The 21,231-nt window shown below is 46.3% G+C and overlaps 1 protein-coding gene across 1 annotated transcript in view; it reads left to right on the forward strand.

Annotated features, from left to right (window-relative positions):
- Positions 1 to 5,929: 5,929 nt before the first annotated feature.
- The window catches only part of LOC119462271 (NEDD8 ultimate buster 1-like), a 41,206-nt gene continuing 25,904 nt past the window's right edge, over positions 5,930 to 21,231 (forward strand). The window contains exons 1-7 of the mRNA XM_037723617.2: positions 5,930 to 6,277; positions 6,397 to 6,561; positions 9,640 to 9,807; positions 9,888 to 10,014; positions 10,178 to 10,367; positions 12,152 to 12,338; positions 18,148 to 18,306. Coding sequence (XP_037579545.1) covers positions 6,170 to 6,277; positions 6,397 to 6,561; positions 9,640 to 9,807; positions 9,888 to 10,014; positions 10,178 to 10,367; positions 12,152 to 12,338; positions 18,148 to 18,306 — 1,104 coding nt within the window. The 5' untranslated portion in view covers positions 5,930 to 6,169. The remainder of the gene's footprint in view (positions 6,278 to 6,396; positions 6,562 to 9,639; positions 9,808 to 9,887; positions 10,015 to 10,177; positions 10,368 to 12,151; positions 12,339 to 18,147; positions 18,307 to 21,231) is intronic.

Raw genomic sequence — 21,231 nt, forward strand, 5'->3', positions numbered from 1 at the left:
AATGGGCTTGTCGTCCGGAGTTCTCCACTCTGTAGGGTTGCGGTATCTGGGAGTGGAATACAGATCGCCGCGAGGCGCAGCTGTCAGCGCCGGTCGGGCGTCAGGTCGGGAGACGGAGCAGGCAGCAGGAAAACCGAGGTTGCCAAATTCTTGCCGCACAACTTCCTCAATGAGGGAGATCACTGGGGCTGGTTGGTCAATGGTGGGGTCAAGTGGGCGTGGATGGAACGGGGCAGGACTTGCAGCCTCGAGTTCGCGGCGAACAATACGTGTGACGGTCTCATTGGAGGGGGGTGAAGCGGTAAGGGCGATGCAGGACGACGTCGCAAAGAGCAATGTGGAATGACGCGCCGGCTTTTGGCGAGCTCAAAGCGGTGGCATTCCTTGACAATGACGTCAATGGTGGACACATTGTTGAATATCAACAAGTTGAACGCGTCGTCCGCGATCCCTTTGAGAACGTAGCCTACCATGTCAACTTCGACCATGTTCTCGTAGACTTTCCGGCAAAGAGCGAGCACGTCTTGTATGTACGAGACATACGATCGAGTTAGTGGAAGACTGTACTCGGGTAGCAAGCTCTTTCCTTGCAGCCAGCTGCCGACCGGTCGGATTTCCAAAGAGGTCGCGGAGCTTCTCTTTGAAAGCGTCCCAGCTAGAGATCTCCTCCTCGTGGGTCCGGAACCAGACACGTGGTGTTCCGCCCAAGTAGAAGAGGACATTCGCTAGCATCATGGTAGGGATCCCAGTGGTTGTTTCGATTAACACGCTCATACATGCCGAGGCAGTCATCAACGTCGACATCATCTTGGCCGGAGAATATGCCAGGATCGCGGGGAGTGGCAACCGTGACGTACGTTGTGGTAGGAGTCGCAGTAGAAGCAGCAGACGAGGTGTCGTCACCTGGAGCCAGGGGGGGGGGGGGGGTTCAACCCCCCCCCCCCCCCGAAATTTTTTCTGCAACCCCACCGCCCCACTTACCCACACTTTGTTCACGTCGCTTCGCGCTTACATAATTCAAGGAACCGGTGCTACTATATCACAATTTCATTCCTGGGCGCTTCCGTTTGGGTTGGTAATTTACAGCGAATCATTTCTGCATATGGAAAAAAAAAAAAAAACTGTCACGGTGTTTGTCAAGGCTTTGGCGCTCTCTGAGGTTTTGGGCGAGAATGTGGCGGCCGCACTCTGAAGCAACAAATGCGGCAGCCGCATTTTAGATGAAGGCGAAAATGCTCGAGGCCCGTTTACTTAAATTTAGGTGCACGTTAAAGACGCCAGGTGGTCGAAATTTCGGTATACATTTCCGCCGCTTCCCTTCAGGTGCCGGTTAGGCCACGCTCGCGCAGGATCTTAGGCTACGTTCACACTTGGTCTCGGAGCTATCGGAAGCGGCAAAATCTTGCAAAAATCCACCCGCTATAGGCGGCAAAACAGGCAGAAAAACAAGCGGCGAGCCAAATCGGTCTCGGACCGATTTTTTCGCTATGGCGAAGCGGAAACGCGGCGGAAAGTCGTTCTGCTCGACCGGAAGGTACACTAGCATGCAAACAACCGGTCGTAAAATTGAACATGGCACCAAAAGTGTAGGCTGCAATGCTGATCGACGCGATCAAGAACCACCCCTTGCTCTACGACAAGAGTGGTACTAAAACGTACTGTCAGCAATACTCGCGATAGTATGTTGCGCGACCGGAGGTGCGGCAACGAAGCCTTGAAGTGACCCAACTTCTCACGCTTTTGCGAAGCCAGGCGAACCCACCACCACCGTTTCCATGGTGTCCGCGTCTTCCGTTTATTCATTGTCCATTTCTAGAAAACAAGTAGGTAGAAGTATAAAAGCCATTTCTTCTTCCACTTCCATGGCAGACAATAGTTGGGCAGATTCCTCGTTGGCGCTCCATAATTCGTGCACGTGCACGGTATGTTGGAGAAGTCGCGGGGTGCTTTTCTCGTCGCGACGATAGATTGGGAGCGTAGGTCTCACGTAGGACGCGCAGGCTTTGGCGAGCCCCAACACAAGGGCCAGCCCAGGTTTTAGCTTTGGTGTTCCCGTTGCCGCTTTGGTGTCCTGGAGGCGCTGACAATAATACGAAATGATGAAATGTTATTACAACTTGTAAATAAAAGCTATTAAAGAAATATAATCACGCCTAGGCACCAACCTGTGACTCAGCGCTACCGCGCCCATGTGAGGAGAATCACGGAACGCCAACGAGGAATTTACCGAAGGTCGCAAATGACACGCGAAGTTGCACAAAATGATCACTTTTGATAACGGGTGGGTCAATGAATGAACATACCGCTCGAAATAATGCGACAATGAGCGCCACCACGCCGACAAACGTACGCAGACTAGATGGATGTGGACGAAAGCGGCAGCGGCGGTAGCAAAACAAATGTGAACAACTTGGACATGCGCGGAAAAGATTTTCCGGCCGCTTTGGCCTTTCCGCCCGCTTGCCGCTTCCCAAGTGTGAACGTAGCCAGTCTGCGCGCGAAACGTCTCTTGTATGCGATTGCGCCCCTACGGAAGGCTGGTTGTTACTGTTGTGTTGTTGAATCCCAAACCAGCAATTGCGCAAGGCTGGTAGTTGCTGTTGTGTTGTGGAATTCCAAACCAGCAATGTACACACGAAGGGGTTGATGCCAGCAGTGAAATTCCACCGACTCGCAACAGAATGAACGAAACAGACAGCCGACAAGCATGCATTACTGCTGTACAGCGTAAGTAAACTCTTGTTGCAGGCGCTGACAGTTCTCGTCGGAGTTCACGCGTCCTGAGAAATTGATTATGTGCACTATGCACTGAACAAGACCGGAGTTCATTCCTGCATCACTAGTAGAGCACTGCACGGGCCGATTTTTTCAGCCCGGGCCCGTTTTTACGTTGGGCGGCCCGCCCGAGCCCGACCAAACTTTTATGGCGAGACCCGGGCCCGGCCCGGGCCCGGAAATAATCTACGTTACCCGCTCGGCCCCGCCCGCCACCCCTTTACCTTAGGCCCGAGCCCGGCCTGAGCCCGACTCGAAACCGGCCCGAACCCGGCCCGAGACCGAAAAATAATGTTTTTCAGAGTTGAGACGCCCGAGAATAACTCGCTGCACGTTACATGCACACCACCAGAAAGCCCGAGCCCGGCCCGGACCCGCGTCAAAAAACCCGAGCCCGGCCCGGGTCAAAAAGCACACGCCGTGCATGGCCGGGCCCGGGCTTTCGGGTAAGCCCGAGCCCGTGCAGTGCTCTAATCACTAGTACACCAATCAGTCGAGATCCTGTGAGGTACAAGGCCGCTTCCTGTTTGCATCGGCGTAAGTGAAGCAGAAATGAGTTGCACGCACTACTTAAAATGCGTACACATGCCATATCTATGCTGTGCGGCGAAATATTCTGTACAATTCTCAATCTGTTGACGTAAATGCAAATGACGGCTGCACACTCGCACACAGCGGAAGACACAGCGGCCCATGCACTTGCCGCAGGAAATGCAACCCTCTCGTATGAGGGAGCAGGGCGACGAAAGCTTCGAAAAAAAAAAAAAAAAAAAAAAAAAAAAAAAACCTTCCCCGTTTTTGCGCGTACTGAAGTTTTCTAGCGCAAAAACGCAGCGAACAAGTTATTGCTATGGGAGTATGTATAGCCTGGTCACGCATGCATTTTCACGTGTATATAGCCGACCTTGACTTGTGAAACGCACTTCGCCCCGACGAGGACGACGCCATCTACGCTTAACGAAGATTAACAATTAATGATGGCTTCTCCGATCGGGCGGGTCGATTCAATGATGCGTTTTCGAAGACTGGTCCATTCAGTGGCGCGATGAGAGACCGTTGCTCCAAACGCCCACTGTACCTGTCGTGCTTACTGTATTTTACTGAGCTTGTTTTACTTTTTACTTAATTTCTTCACAAGCACACGCGATGGGGGTGGGTGTGAGGGGGGGGGGTCCCATGTCTGTGATATACATGTATAGAGTCTGCTTAAACTACCGATATTTATTATCGATCACGCCACGTAGAGGAAAGCAGACGCTTGCCCCGGCGTTCGCTTGTGTTCGGCGTTCGCTTCTACGTGTCAGCGCCGCATGTTTGCTGTTGTGAAAGCTTTGCGATGGCAAAAGTCAGGAGCCCTGAATTTTTCCCTTCCTACATGGACGAGCTTGTAGGGCCGACGCGGGCTCGCTACGAAGAAAAGGTCGGAATGTGCGACGGCGTGGACCCATACTAGCTGCACGTTGGCGTGGGTACCAGTTCAGACACGACGTACGTGGATATTATTATCTTGTCCCGTCCACGACCTACGTGACGCTGAACGAAATAAAGGCTTACAAATCGCTGAAGGCGCACAATTCACGAGCGGTTGGGTGAGGTAGGTTGCAGCGAAGCGCCTGTCGTCGGGTACGTCTTACCATCGTCCTCGGCGAGGTGAGTTAATGAAAGCATATGCTCCTTGGCGTGCGGCAGAGAAAATTGTCTCAGTATTTTTTGTGCTGCTCCATTCAGGGACAGCTTTCTTGCCACAAAGGTTCACCTATATGCACTTTTTCCCCAAGCTTCAAAACGTGTATTCGCTTCTTTCTGCGAGTTTTTGTTTACAGTTCGGTGCCTGTCCGTGCATGTGAATTTTGTTGCGTTAAATAGAAGTAGCCCATTATATTGAAAGCATGCAGACATTCAAATATTGCTTAGCATATCGCTAAGCGAAGCACACATACCAAGAAATGACGGTGCGAAGCAGTTTGCAGGCCGTTAAAAAAAAAAAAAATCGGGTTTTCCGTGCTAAAATCACGATCTAATTATGAAACACGCGGCAGTGAAGGGTTCCGGGATAATTTTGACCGCCTGGCGTTCTTTAACGTGCACTACAACACACGTACACGGGCGTTTTTCAGAGCTGTAAAAGCGACCATGCATGTGCGAGCAGGCAGTCACTAACCAGTACAGGGGATTTCGCTGCCGCCCTTTTACGATCATGCGTGATGTGCAGTGTTTCGGCGTGTTATATACTCGCCCGAAACAAAGTGACGACACGCACGTTGTTCAGGTCCTTCCGATTTATCCGGGAAAGCCACAGGCATGGACGTTTCTCCGACAGCATTCTTGTGCGTTCGCACTGCCATGTTATTACTTTTGGTGCGGACCTACGCCCGGTTCTGCGTAGCTCGGCTTCGCGGCAGTGGTACTTCTTGTGCAGCAACCGAAAATCGCGAGATTGGCATGATCACGACGCGAGAAAGAACTTCGGATCAACAAAGCGTCAGCGCGCGCAGCCTGCTCCAGCACGCTTCCGCAGGCGCGCAGGTGCCTAAAGATGGCGGACAGGCTCGCGGACCGGTGCGGAAGTGACGCACGTGCAAACTATGTATTATAGGTCACTCTAGCGGCGCGCGCCCAGCCAATGGCCCGGCCTGAAAGCTTCAACGTGGACTATCTAGGGGCGCCATCGTCGACTTGCTTTCGCAAGCAAAAAGTAAAGAAAAAAAGAGAGCTCTTTAGGAGAGGAGACGGCGGAGGAAAGAGTAGATGGCGGTACTTTTTTTATATATAGGGATTTTAGTTCTACCTCTTCTACGTTCTCTGCAGCGAGCACAGAGCGAGACGAAAAATTCTAGCAGACACTGGAGACGCACGCGCTGAAGGCTCTGAAGGTGGCTGAAGGTCACTCAATTCACTTTGGCATTCCAGTCATTCATTGGCACCAACCCCCACTGTCAAAGTTGGCGCTGAGCCGTGCTCCCTCAAGGGCTGCAGAAGATAGCATCAACCTTTCCTTTTCCAAATGAACCACGTAGTAGTTTCTCGGAAGCACCAAAGCGGCCGCAAGGAGGCAAGGAAGCCTACAGTGGCGCCTCTACGGGCGGCGTACGAAGCCGAGTCGGGCCGAGCAGCGCCTCCTCTGGCGCTGGGCCATAGAATAAAGAACGCTGGGCTGAGTCAAGTCAACGTCGAGACGAGTCATGTATTCGATGAGTCGCATGTGAGAGCTTTGAGTTGAGTTGTGGTCATGTCATGGTCGCGTATGGTCGTGTCCAAAGTGATAAGGTCTTCGTTTTCTTTCTAGTGACTTTGCCAAAAATTTTTTTTTTGCTGAGTGGTTCACGAAAGCCATCGTTAGCAGTGTGAGCTGTAAATCAGGTAGTCTGACTGCTGCTTCTAGGCTACGAAAACGATGGACGACCAGCTTGTGTCTCGGGTTCGTAAGAAGCTTAATGACGAGAGCATCAAACTGTGGCTACCTCCTTTTACTGTGAACGATGAGGAAGGTATCATTCCCGATGTAAGTGAACACTTATAGATGCTTTGTTGCAAGTAAATTTTTGCAACATTTAATGTTACAAGTTTGGTGTATTTTCCTACATCGCCTCGTTTACCTAACCACTACTGTTGACTTTTCAGAAATTGGTGGCGCGGTATGCGACTGAATTGCAGCTGGATCCAGGTGTTGTGCTTACTCTCCTCAGGCATTTGAGATGCCATGCCGTTGCAAAACTGGCAGCGAACAGAAAGTACCAAAGTACTGGTATTGCTACCTTGAGAGTAAGAGTTGTCAACCCTCGTCAGGTAGGTAAAGATGTGTGTCGTGATTTGTATCGGGTGGTTTCAAAAAACTTGCTTGAGTGGACGACTGTTGCCAAAATTTGGTTTAGGACAAGGTTAGGACAGCTTTGTCTCGAGTAAGGTTGTCATTTTGTCAAAGCAAATTTTGCTTTGTTCTTTGTGGCCAAGTTACTGTCAAATCAGTGCTGCAAGCGTCACCTATTTGTAGGTTTTCTTTTTCTTTGTTTCTCTTCATAACTTCGGCTTATTACTTGTTTTGGAGTATTACAGTCCCAGTGTTCTTGTTCACTGCTTGCTTGAGTCTGCACTCTTAAAAAAAAAATGGCGTTTGCAGGTCGTGCTTGCAGTTAGGCTCAATTGTCCTCCTAACACAGGCTTTGCTCGATAAAAATAAGCGTCTCATTTTTTTTTTTTTTGCCCTAAAATGCTTAAGAATGACCACTGGACATGCTGTTTAAAATAAACAGCCACTTTTTTTATCGGCTTTCATGTGAATCATACCGATGGGTGTATGTGCTGCTGCAGTAAGCTACTCTTAAATCTTTCTTACCATGGATTAGATTGAGGGTATGTCAGAATGAGTGGCTGTTATGAAATGCACTACATACATAGATAATTTTATTTAAAAAAAAAAGAATGTTCCGGCAGCATTGCTGTCCCTAGATTGCTCTTTCTGGCACTTCATGCCATCATGCAGTCTCGCTGTGTGACCAGATTCCATTTACATCCAAGGAATTCAAAAGTGATGGGCCCTTCAATGCCCAGGTTTGGGATTTGCAAACAAGCAAGCTCAGTGCCTAGATTACATGGTGATGATTGTGTCTGGAAGATATTAAGTTCTGAAAATACATTAAAATCCTTGAATCCGTATTCAGAGTACAGGTGGGGCTTACGCCTACCATGTCGTAAGCCCCACCTGCAGTGCACGTGCCGGGAGCAACATGCGAGATTCCCATAAAATACACTGTGCAACACTGCCACCAGAAATTAGAGGAAGTGAGGAGAAAACAAAAAATTATGACATGAATGTGACGAAGCTCTTGGGTCCATATGGGAGAAGGCAGTGGAGGATTGGTACTTGTGGACTCTGGTAGAGGCATTGGGAGAGAGCCTCTGGCATGTGAGGTGTACCTCGCCTACTTGCACCATTTCCACCATTTCTGCTATTCCTAAATGTTTTTGGAAAATTACGTCGGTGCTCTCCCTGAACACACTTTACAACTTCTACTGTTTAACAACATTTCTGATTTGGTCTGGTGAGTGATCCTTCCCATTTAGACCAATGTCTCTGTTGGTTATTCTGAATTCAGCTGAACTATGAAAAAATCAGAGGTTCATTAAGAGCACATTAACTGTTTTACTGTTTTTGACAAATGCACACGTTTGTGCATGTCTCTTGCTATTTCTAAGCCTTCTTTGGCAGGCCAAATCAAAATCTAGCTTGACTTTGCTCATGCAGAAAGTTGATTTGTATGCAGGTTAACGGTGCCCTGTGGCACATCTTTTCAAATGTTAAATCAATCTGTCGAGTAGCTGTATAACTTCGTGAACACTTGCCAAATGCAGTGGTGGAAGTGCTGCTCCAAACTGTCATTTTTGTTAGTAACAGTTCCGAAATGGCGTGATGCTCAGCTTGGGGGTGATGCTCAGCTTTACCGGTTTGATCTCATTTCTGCCACAAATACTGGTATTTTAAATACATGGCTCATTTTACTGCGCGTTCGATGGCCATCATTTTTCCTGCTCCTAAAAGTAAAATATCGCTTCCATCACTGCAAATCTAACTTCTCTACACACTGTGGGGAACCTACCATTTTTGCTCGTAGCATTGCTTGTTGAGTCATTGACAATCCCCACCAACTTTTGGTTTTGGCTCTGATATGTCCAACACACTATCTTATTGGTTGTCACGTTGGGTTCTTTTAGTGGCTGTGACCCATCAGTGTCCACTCGCAAACAGCTGGAGTGATCAGGAGGCAAGGTGGCAGAAAAGGACAACTAGGACCCTAACACATCAAGCAGTACCGAAAAAGCCATAGCAACTGTGGCTATTTCGTGGCAGGACATTTCATGTTTCCTTTCTGCCAGTGACTTGTCACTAGGTGCAGCATTGCCCTCGCAAACTGATGGTTGACCCGCTGCGGTGGCTCAGTGGCTAAGGCGTTCCGCTGCTGAGCACGAGGTACCGGGATCGAATCCCGGATGCGGCAACCACATTTAGATGGAGGCGAAATGCAAAAATGCCCATGGGGCTTGTGTTCTAGTGCACGTTAAAAAACCGCAGGTGTTCAAAATTAATCTGGAGCCCTCCACTACGCCTCATAATCGGAACTGGTTTTGGCATGTAAAACGCCAGAAAAGGAACTGATGCTTGCAGCTTTCAGCATGCCAGTACACATGCAAAAGGGCAGGAAGTTGCAAAGCAAAATTTGTCGCTTCGTAACTGTTGGCTAAAAAGCTTTGGAATAATCCCTGTACGAGGAGATTCATGAAGAGACACCCTTTCATGAATGCTTTTTGAAAATTTGTTGAAAACCATACTGGGTGTTGGCATATTTAACACAAGCAAGAATTTGTCCATTTATGATGACTAAGTTCTGATAAATGGATCCTCCTGCTTTGCTGCATGTGTTAACATTTTCATTGTACATTCATACAAAGGTTTAGTTGACCATAGCACTTGTAATGTTTGCTTTATTTTGAGTGTTTGTCTGAAGTTAAGTGGTTTACATTTATAATAAAAATGTAACAAGAGGAATGCTGTTGAGGCCAGGCTGTCCCAGCACTGGCTGCCTCTTTTTTTTTTTTTTCGTTGGTAATAACCATCAATGTTTACACAAACCACTACTGCAAAATACCCTAATCTTATGAAAAAAAGAAACGCTAAGCAATGTCCGCCAATATTTGCTGAAGATAAACACTCCATACTTAGATGCCTGGGCCTAGAACACTAGTGCCACTTTTATCACCTTGAGCAACACAGATAGTTAATGACCCTCTGCTGTGCAGCATGTTGCAGGTCTTACATAAGAAATTACTGCTGTATCCTCCATAAGAATTGGTTTTAATTGTTTGTTTCAGCAACCACGCAAGGATTTTGAACTGGTTGAAATCATGCTGCAAGAAAGTGGTCAGAAGTTGCGAGAAATGGTTGCTTCCATGTGTGGTATGGACCCATCCATGGTCAAATTAATCTCTGGTGGCAGGGTCATCCAGGATGGCAATCCCTTGCAAGACCAAGGTGTGAGGGTAAGTAACGTTATGCATTACTTATGATCTGGCTTGCTTTTGTCATTGCATTTAATAAGTGTATTTTTTTTTCTTGATAGCATAACGGGCAATTAATGGCACTGGTTCTTGTGGAAACTGCTGATGAGTCAAGAGAACGAGAAAGGCAGGAAGTCGAACTGAAGAATATCCGTGATGACGCTGGCCTTCTGTCCTCTGTTGATTCAGGCAAGTACTCCGAGTTCTATGTACATTTGTAATTCGACCTTGTGCCTAGGCAATTCTGATGGCTTGACACCACATAATTGATGATGCCATGAAATGAAAGTCATGGCTAAATATTCCAGTTGCCCTGTTGCTTTATGTTATGCCACTTGGTTTCTGTTTTCAGATGACCCTGGTAGCAGCAGATATTATATGCAGATCGCTGACCAAACTGGAAAGCCCATTGCTCTCCCCATGGCAGAAAAGAAGGCACTTGGTGTTGCTATGGTCCTCCATGAGAAAGGTCGTGCAGCTTTGAAGCGGAAGAAGTACAGTGAGGCTTTGTTGCTGCTGCTTGAAGCTGACAAAGAGTTCAGGTCAGCAGAAGTTTGATTTAAAAAAAAAAAAAAAAAACGCTTTGTACAACCTATTGCAGAGCATCTTCAAAAATAGGTCTTCGTCAATTTTAAGTGTAGCATTGTTTCACATGTGGGGAACTTATACCAATGAGTCTGTGGGCATGGGCATGGTCAGCTGCATTTTATTGAGGATGCGATCCAGAAACTAAAGATTTCTCAGTCAAGCCTAGTTGCCAATTAACAGTGATTCTTTTAATAAGTTAATTTAGCAGTCCCATGTAGTGCCCCATAAGGTTTATATTTGATATGATGCAGTTGTGTGTGACAGGTGATTCTTCATGCAACTCTTCCTTCGACATTAAAAAAAGGAGGGGAGGGGGGGGGGGCGGAGGCTTGCGATGTTACAAAAAAAAAAAAAAAAAGATGGCCTTATGGCAAACCTCAGCAGTGCAGCTTTCAGATGCAGCAGAATTTTTTTTTTTTTTTTTTTTTATAGCTTGCACTTTTGAACAACGATGGTGTAGTGCATGGTGGAAATCAAAGCAAAAAAAAAAAAAAAAGTGATTTGACATAACATTGACTTCATCTGTTAAGATTGTTATATATGGCTAGGGTATTCGAGAACTATACCAGTTCACAAAAAAAAAATATATATATATATATATATATATATATATATATATGCGCAGTTGTATTTTCTCATGGTCACACTGCTTGAACTAATACAATTGTCGCATGCGGGAAGCAAAAAAAAAAAAAATATGTAATTGTTTAATTAGCTGTACAATGGGGCCCCAAAGAAAAAGTATCATTGCCATTGGCATATAGGAGCAGCAAATAGTTTTGGGTTTGCATTGGGCAACCTACCTTGAGACTATAATGGACTGTCTCACTTTCCTTGAACATTTTTCATCAGCAGACATGGCAGCACCCATCAATGTAATGGCTCTCATCTTATACCATATCCGACTGGATCAACCTGTAATTTTTCTGAGCAATGAATGATACTGCTGTTTTCAGATCATTTGTTGAATCTGAGAGTTTGTAGGCCTAGTACGTAAACTTTTTACCATTGCTAGATGAAGGGGTGGAAATGAATCTGCATCCAAAGCTTAGCTGATATTTTTGCTTAGGTACTTTATTATTGACATACTGAGAATTTATATTCACAAAGAAACATGTAAGCACAGTGTGTAAGGCTTCTTTTAAAAAATTTGTACAAAGGGTCACTCCTAAGAACAAGAATTCTACCCATGGCCATGACTCGCTGCCTGGGTACATGGTCCCAATATCTAATTTCTCAATATAGATGATTTGGTATCTAAAAAATTTCAACAGGTTTGAAAGCTGCCATTTGGACTCTTTTAAACATAGCTGTAGCCTTCTAAATGCAGAGTGAAGAGCTAGCTGTTCAATAGGTAGCTTTCTGCAGATAGTCTTGCATTTAGAAAGACATCCTAAACCTTCTGGCTTGACACATTCAAATATTGAACAAAGTACTAGTGATGAATAATTAGCTTATTATGCAGATCACAAAATGCTGGTAGCTCCTTCTCATGGCTACTAACAGCACACTGTTCATTTTGTTAGACCTTGTGTTCTCCTTTTTGTTTTTACTTGGTGCATATTTTTCTGGGCATATATACGTGGTTGTGACAATGAGTAGTCATTGCATCACATATTAAATCCATAAAGTAATGATAATATAAAGAATAAATATATGTGGATGTAGGTGCATTGTTTGTTTCTGCATCTGAGCCACAGTATGAACACCTTTTGAATGTGGAAGTGCCTTCTTATAGGACCTGCAATTCAGAGCTGCTGACAAAAGTGGACAACTACGCACTGCTGTGCCTTGACATTGCCTGGTGCTACCTCTCATTGAGAAGTGTTGACCAACTGTTCGACGCCGAGGCACGACTCAAGGAGTGCGAAAATGGCTTCCGTCACTCTTATGGCGAGAATCTGGAACGGCTCACTGCGATCAAGGCACGTTACTAAGGAACAGAGCTGTACTAGTAACACTGTTGTGCATGCACTCTTTTGTTAGCACACCTGCTATACTGACAGGAAAGCTGATGTTGTATTAAGGAAGTGTCTCATGACAGTATTGGTGCATGTAAAAGCTCTACTTGAATGAGGCGTGAGAAATTGAGATTAATGTACGGAGGAACATGGTAAATTATCAACACTTGATAGTGGCACTGCCTTGTAACAGAAACTTTTCTTTTGCTTCTCTTTAGATTTATTCAATCTATTTATATGTTGATTAAAGAATTTATGTTGAGTCAGTTTTCATTAGTATTTCAACCTAGGCAAGACCACAAGATTGGTTTGAATGGGTGCAAAGTTCATATCCAGGGAAGTGTTTATAAAGCATGGGCACCTTTTGCGACTAACCTGAACATCATGAATTAAAATCTGATGACATGACTACTGTATGCTAAAAATGTTAAAATTAATGTCTACTGTGTGGTAAAAATTGAAGTGCATATGTAAGTTTAAGTGGTTTGGATATTTATTTTTTTATATTTTTTAGGTTGGGGTTGTACTTTAGCTGGGCAATACTACTGTCTTTACAGGGTGCCTGAAGGAAATTTTGTCATTCAATGTGGTGTTACTGTAATAGAGGATATGCCAAATTCACAAGCGCACTTCATAAGTTGGACTGACCTAACCAATATGGCAGATTTCATGCTAGTATACCTTAAATCAAATGCCGGCATGTCAACTGGTGCCACGATTATTGCCACCCTCTCTCGCACCATCCGAGCTCTGAAAATGTCTCTCTCAGCTTCACCAGTTCTGCTAGTGTGAGCTCAGCCATATTGGCTGGGAGAAGTAAGATGCATGGAAAAGCCTGCTTACAGAATTTTGCATATCTCATACCTGCCAACTCTCCCGAATCTGACCAATCCGTGCGATTGTGCGGACACGACCATAAATCTATCAAAATCTGCCCCAACCCCTCTGCAAAAAAAAAAAAATAAAAATTGCCAAAAAATATTTATCATTATGCGCTAGCGAGCTAGCCAAAGTCAGATTTAAATCCAAGCAATTCGTGTGTATGCAGTGTAGGCTTAACTTGGTTCTCTTCAGATCGAGACGTGTTAAGGAGTGCATGCGAGGCAAAGCTATAATCTGCGTTGCCGAACAGCTGCTCTCTTAGTCAGCTTTGCTGCAATACAGTTGTGTTGCGTGGTGAAGCATATTAAGAGTGGAAAGTGGCCATAATCACTGAACAGTATGTACTCCTTAAATATACACCTGCGCATGTGTCGTCTCCGGCCACAGTACGAGCGCCAAGGTGTCTAATTAAACTGTACTGGCAGCCATTATAGCATCTTGCTACTATAAGCATGCATGCTTGGCATGCATTTGTTACATGCCAAGTGAGTGAAAGGGACCAGAGTACTCGTGCATCTTGTGCAGTTCTAAAAGGCCACCTTCGGAGCAGATGGCCACATCTGGCTAAAGCAGTGGGTGTGCCACCGATTTTAAACTTTCAGTTCAGTTCAGCTGTAGTTGTGAATAAAAGGCAAATCGGGGTACCCTCCCACTTAGAAGACCACGAGGAAGTCATCATGAAGGCCATAATGAAGGTTCCACTTTACTGCCGCTATTGTGGTGTGTGCGCTTCAGAGGCGAGAAAATACAATGACGGGATATGTGATCTGGAAGATTTCAAAACTGAAATTTGCAGTGGCTGTATTTTTTCTCAAGTTCAGTCATCTGAAAGGTTTATTCAAAGTGATGTTAGATTGCTGTATTTCAGTTTTATTGCAATGGCAATTATATGGGCACTCCTGGCAAATTTCGTCGTCAGCGTTGATGTATTAGTTCGTATGAATTCTTCAGTATGCTAGATAGATGCTATAACCTGAAGACCCCTTGTACAATACATTGCACATTGCCTTCTACATTTTTTATAAATTCATTCACAAGTGGTTACGCAAAATATTAATTCTGGGTATAAACTATTGTGCGTGTGTGACTGTAGAAGTGGTTTACTCATATTCTTGCCATCTGCTTTTGAGGAATTGGACACTCAATTGATCTAGACCTCTGTGTCATCCTAGACGACCGAAAGCAAACTTAAGGTGTGTTTCGAAATTGCTGAGATTGCCATGTTGCTGGCGCATCTGGTATTTCCACGCAATGTACTACACATAGCTCTATTTTCATCTCTGTGTTTAAGCCATGAAATGCAATTTTTACCATAGCAAAGATGAGCAGATGTTCAGGTACATGGAGACGCAGTTCTGGGCACCTTACCGTGGTACTTAAATTAAAAAAATTGTTTTTCAAGTTCATAACATAACAGTAGACAATAAAAACCACCTCGAAGAGTGATTATATCGCATAGTATTATTCGGGTCTCAGGAGGATAATATTGAAGTGCCAAAGTTTCTCTGGCCAAGTTTTATGCTCTTGGCTGATTCGTCGGAAGTTCATTTGCAGTGTGCCTTTTATCCTAAATCGTGAAAAACTGCAAAACAATATTATTGCTCAAAATCTGAAAGTGACACAATTGCTCTTTACAGATCTAATATTGCATTAGGCACTGACTAGTGCCAATGGTTTCCCGTCAGTCTCATCTTGGGCAGCGTCGAGGTGCGACGCTATCACTGTTGTTAAGGGGATGGGGTTTGATGAATCTCAACAGTGTCTGCTTGGAGCTCAAACCAGGTTGACCATCGGAGAGGGAGAGGGTGACCATCAGGTGGTGGCTCGCTGGCTTTCTTATACCTTCCACAATCCAGGCATTCTCCGTGTTCGGTGCCCCCACTGCAGAGGTCCTTGTTGGTACACGTCAGGGCAAACCAGACGAAGTGGCGGGGTTGGGCGTTCGGAGAGGGGTTGGGTGTCCGGAGGGGGGTTGGGTGTCCGGAGGGAGGGAGTTATATTTGCACATTCCGCGTATACTCCCCTCGCGCACACACGACGGGCATGTCTATTCATGTTGATGAGCGTGACGGTTCGGCACGCCGTGTCCCATGTGTTTGTTTGGCATTCATTCAAGCCATGGCTGCACAAAATGAATTGTAACAGACTGGCCCGCCTCCGAAGGAGATCCCGATGGGCAGGGGATGACATCCGCTGGCCAGAGGGATAATGCAGGCCGGTGCTTGCAGTCATCGCTGGTTGTCGCACAGCTCTTTTGAGCACGAAACACTGTGGGTGTTCTCCAGCGTTGCTCAACGCCCTGGTCAATCTAGATGCCTCGGAAGGTTCTGCAGCAGTTTCCCGTTCACAGCATGCGTTTGCAGAACTACACAGAGCGCGAGACAAATCCTCGCTGAGCTCCACCAGTTTCTTCCCCCCCCCCCCCCTCGGAAGTGAGTTTTACTGAACTGATCTCTTCAGGAACGTTTACAATCGTGCATACAACTGCTTTCCCTTCCCTGTAAGGCTTGAGCAGATTAGAGTGATAAACCTGCTGTATCTTCTGCTCTCCAGGCAGGCTTATAACGTACTTCGTGTCAAACAGTTTCTGAACGACATTTGCGGGACCTTCCCACTGTACATTGTTTAGGTTGCTTCGGATGTTTCACAGGCTGGGGTCCTTGTTTTGCTTAGAGATACAGTTCATCCTTGAACTCTAACAGCCGCTGTAGGCTTTCTGACGGCGCTACAAACAAATCTGGCTACTGCTTTTCCAATAACTCGGCTGCTTCCACTACGGGGACCTCTGATTGCGCGGACCCAAACTCCTGCGGTTCCAACATAGAAACATTCTTGATCTCCACTTCCTGAGGTTCCGAACAACCATCCACCTCAGTGCCATTTCCTTGACAGCTTTTACAGCTTACTCACGTTTTCGTTAGTGCCATCACGCTAGCCTCCCCGAGCATTAGCCCTTTCTCGCGCAGAATCTGATCCGACCTATTTGAGAACAGGTAAGGGTACTTTGGAGGAAGCGTATGCGATATGGCAGCTTCCGCCTCAAGTGTGCTGAAAGGACCTTTAACATATGCCTTTGTGACTGGAAGACATGCACTCTGAGCTTCTACAGCTTGCTCCAGGTGCATTCACCCGTGAACATCTCGGGTTCCACATAAGAGCTGTGAAGCATGTCCATAGTAGTCGCGCATAACAGTGGTTCGAGGAGCTTCATGTTCTCGTCATTGCAACCAACCGATAAACACTACCTTTGCCTTGTCGCACTGCGCAGCAATGTGCCCTGGTTTGTGACAGTTGTAAAAAGAAAGGGTTTCCTTGCTTTTAATTTCTTTTGCTGCTCTGCTTTAACTCCAGGGGAACGCTTCCACTGACAGCCTATACTTCCTCAGTAAACTGGAATTTACCTTATCATAATGCTCTGCTTCCTCTCTGGTTAAGCGAGCGATTGTATCTGTTGCCTCGCCCGGTAACAGTGGGAGCAGACGCTGTGGCCACGATTCGCGGGAGAACCCTTGCTACTCACATGTCCGCTCGAAATTCACCAAGAACAAACCAATGTCCTCCAAGCTTATAAGGCCGCATTAGCTCTGTCATCTTCAACGATATGCGCTCTCCTACACTGTTTCCTTCACCCCGCTGCCCTGCTGCTCGAGCGCTTTCCATTTCAAGTTCGAGTCGCTTCGATTCATGTGCGTGTTCCCTTTCCTCACGCTCTTTCTGTTCTTTATGTTCCCGTTGTTCACGCTCTTCTGCCTGACTTTTTGCAGTCTCCTTCTCTTTAATCATCTCCAGGCATTCCGTAAGCTCCTCAGCCTCTAGAGCAAGAATAGCCTCAATCAACTCTGGTTTTCAGAGTGAGTCGGTGACATCCAGGTGCAACTCCTTCGCCAGTTCCAGCAACTCCGGTTTACGCAGAGACTTCAAATTCATGGCTGTTTTTAGTGCTGCTCTCTCTACTGTACACAACTATCTTGACGCAAACTAACTAGGTGACAACAATAGCTTGAATTATCCGTTCTGTTCTAACACTTCAACAAAACCTGGCAAAACTCGGCACAAAGAGTCCCACACTCGCCACCTTTCAGCCAAGAATCCTGCGTAGACCATCGCAAACGCTGCATTCAGTTGCAACTTGGTAGACAAAGCTCATAGATCCATGTGTATATTTTAGGAAACAATTACTGAGGCATCACATTTGTTTCTTTGTTAGCAGCGGTGCGGCGCACGTCAAGGGAGGCAAATTTCTACTTGGCAGTTACATACTATCGTTGAGTGCGTAGTTGTGCCGCGTTCCTGCCAGGTACATGTTAAGGGAGTTTTACTGTAACATGAATGAATACATTGTCTATGGGGCCAGTGGCAGTGCCATGAAGCAGTTCGAATAATTGAGCTTGTCCAAATAATTGGTCGGCAACTGTGTGGTGCACTGCAACTGAGAATTATGTGCTGAATGCCTGTGTGCACTTGTGCAGCGGAACTGGCAGTTGTATGCTGTCCAGTTTTGTCACTGAAAACTTGTTGACTAAGTCCTGTGTGCAAAAATTCATTGGAGGTGTGTTTAAGATTGTTTGATCAATTTGAGCGGTCTTGTAACGTTATTGAAATGCTAAATATTTGGGATTCATTGTACAGCTTCGTTTATTTTCTTCGATTTATTAATTTGCTCGTAATTTTTGCATGTTTAATGGCCAACTGAGAGGCCTTATACCAGGCTTTCATGTTTGTTTATGAAAGTTACATTGGGTGGCAATACTAGTAGTAACTTGGTTGCATGTATGTCTATGCACGTAGGAAAAGGATATTTTAATACACTATGGCTTCTGAATATCGTCACTAAATGTTTCCTTCTTTAATGTTGTTTGTTGTTAATTTGGTGTGATTACTTTGCCCATAGGGTGGCACCAACAAGGAAGCAGCTCTCTTCTGCCGTTTACATATGCTACAAGGCATCGTGGCCTTTCACAAGGAGCATTACCCTCAGGCACGGCAGTATCTAGAAAAGGCAGCTGCTCTTATTTCACGGCTCAAGCTTGATGACTCCAAACTGGCACAGGTATGTTCTTGCAGGACGACCTTGTGCATATGGTATACAAGCAGCAAAGTGAGTGTTGTTTGTCGTCGCCTATGTCAAACCTTAAATCAGGGGCATAGCTTTGCTGCTTATTTATTGAATGGCTCATTGCTAGTTTGCAGAGAATGGTGTGTGCAATAATACACTGTCTGATCCCCATGGGATAGGCTCATTACAATGTAATATGTGAACACCCAGTGTAATTGGTTGTGTGATGATACATCCAAGCAGACACCAAATACAGTGTAGACCGCTTATAACGTAAGTCGCCGGAGTCGCGAATATACGCACTACAGTCGAACCCGGGTATATCAAACTCGCCAAAAAACGTTTATTAGTTCGATATATGGCATAATTCGATATAGGCCCGCTATAGACCTACACCACGGCGCTACGTCACGAAAATGCGGTGGCGCTGTCGTCGAAATTTAGTTTCGCTTGGTAGGCACTCCGCCGTCGAGCCGCCACCCGTGTCGCGCCTACCACAGCAGCCGCTGGGTTTCGCGGGTGGTTGTGCGGTTCCATCTGTGAGATCTTTATTCTATGATTTTACAATGAAAGAAACGCAGTATGTGGATGAGCTGAGTTGCGTCGAAATACGCAAGAGTCTAAAGTTTTCATAGGTTTCCTGTTGATGAAAACAGCCGCAAGCAATGGGCCACCACGGTAAAAAGCGAAAGTTGGATTATACCAGATCATCCATTATGCGCAAAACATTTCGTAACCATTAAGCTTCTCTTTTATTTTGATTGGCATGCATTAGCTGATCTTGGGATCGTTACGATCTTAGGATCATATACGATCTTAGGATCCTTATTAGCATGCCATTATAATTGCTTGCCGCACTGTGGGAAAGCTAGATTAGGATTAGCCTTGAATGTAGGTCGAGCGAGCAGATGCCCCACAAAACACGTCGCATTCGAATTTGTTTTCATCTCAAAGAATTGAGCCACCAGCAGTGTAAATATCCTATCACGTTCACATATGCAGGCAGCAGGGTCACAGCTGCGTTTATTGCAGTGTGGAAGTCATAAGTGCGCCTAAATGTGTCAGTTAAATTTCGAGCGCGAAACAAAATGTACAGTGTTAGTACAGAGTTGGAGCGATCGGACGGCCGCGTACAACAGCTGTTCGCAATGCACACACTGTCGCGCCGCGTAGTGGCCAGTGAGAGAAATATTTCAAAGAGTATCCGCACGGTGTTACCGTGTGACTCGGTATGCGCGGACGCGTTTCTGTTTTGTTAACAGCTTCTGTTTATGCCATGACAAAAATATTAAAAGCAACGGGATGTGTTGCGTGCCTCAGTGCACCAACCGAGCTGCGAAGGATGAGATAAGGTTGGTTCTTTTCCACTGGACGCGTGTCTTAAAAAGGAGTGGGCGGTGAAGTCCGGATCGGCAAGCCTGAGGCGCCGCCAGTGAAGGTTTGCAGCGCACGTTTTGTCGCCGTAGTTTGCGCTGCAAACCTCTCCATGTCCCCCCCTCCTCTCCCACACACACACCAATGTTCGCTTTTGACTCAGTGGCAGGCAAAACGGCAGCACACAATAAATTTAGGCGGCACGCTGAAGCACATCTTTGACCTCGCCAGGCTCGTTGCATCGGAGCGTAACTACGTTCGCAGCTGCGCGCCGATCGCTAGGTCTCTGGCATATTTGCTCGCCCTGACCCTTTTGGATTAAAACCGAATTTGTAAACAAGATCGGCGTACTTTTTCTGGCTCAAACCGATAACGCTGCACTCTAGCCTAAGCGTTCGTTCTAGATTCGCTTCGCGCCGCATACATCTGTAAGGTCGTAAAATTCGCCGTAAAATAACAAGCACGCACCTATATTTCTGGTTATGCACGCTAGTCATCTATATTTACGCGGGGCGTTAATTATTACATGCAATGCTGATTTATATTTACGGGGCCTGCACTGCGGCTGCAACACACAACAAATAGCTTGGACGTGGGACGTCTGCACACACAGTCCTTGAATTGTAACAGCGTGAGCACTGCATGTCTTGACGCCGCAACAAATTAGACGGCCAGCGTTGAAAATCTCTTCGCCTTCGATTAGACACTGTATCCTTTTTTCTTACGATTCAAGGTGTCCCATAATCTCTCCTAGAGATAGCTGTTTTGTAAAAGGCAGCGGCATTTCCCCTGCCGATGAGAATAAACTTTAAAAAATAACATTCGGTATGTTACGAGCAGGATTAGAAAAAGCCCGGCGTGCCACGACGTGGACGCGCAGTCGAGAATTCTGATACTACAGTGCCTAGAAACCTGAACATCGCCCCCGAGGGCTCCGATGTCGCTGCGCATACATGAGCTGAGAGAAGGTCTATACTGATACTCTCTCTGTCCGCCATCATGGATCACCTAGGGTGCCACCTATAGTCCGTGTGCATTGCGAATATATAGCTCACATTGCGCGGGCCTACACAGGTGGCGTCGCCGTAGGGCCGGTACCTTGCCGGTCCCATAACCGAGGCGATCGCTTCTATCGCCGCTCACTGGCGACGTAGAAATCGGCTACAGCTTGTTTTTAACATAAAATAGTTCTTAATAGAAAAGCTATCTCGAATTTTGCGCATGTTTCGTAAAGCAGCGCCCAGTACTAAACCACTGGCGCGATCCGGAGCAACGACCCGACGGCATTTCGTCTCGCAGACGGAAACCGAAGCACCGGCCGTCTCAGCGAGGCGGCTCGGCTGGCTTGCAAGTACTATGTTTCGTTTGTTATTCGCACCAACGACAACGACAAAACTGATTCATTTAAGCCGACGTTAATCGTGTTGTCGAAAATAAGCGCACAATGATGAGCAGCAGGCCAGGCCGCAAGCGCTGTCGGCCGTCACTGCGGCGGTCAACGAGCTAGGCCTAGCATCTCGTTCGGCCGTATCCCGATGGGGGCGA

Source organism: Dermacentor silvarum, chromosome 1 (genome assembly GCF_013339745.2).
Source record: "Dermacentor silvarum isolate Dsil-2018 chromosome 1, BIME_Dsil_1.4, whole genome shotgun sequence".
Taxonomy (NCBI): domain Eukaryota; kingdom Metazoa; phylum Arthropoda; class Arachnida; order Ixodida; family Ixodidae; genus Dermacentor; species Dermacentor silvarum.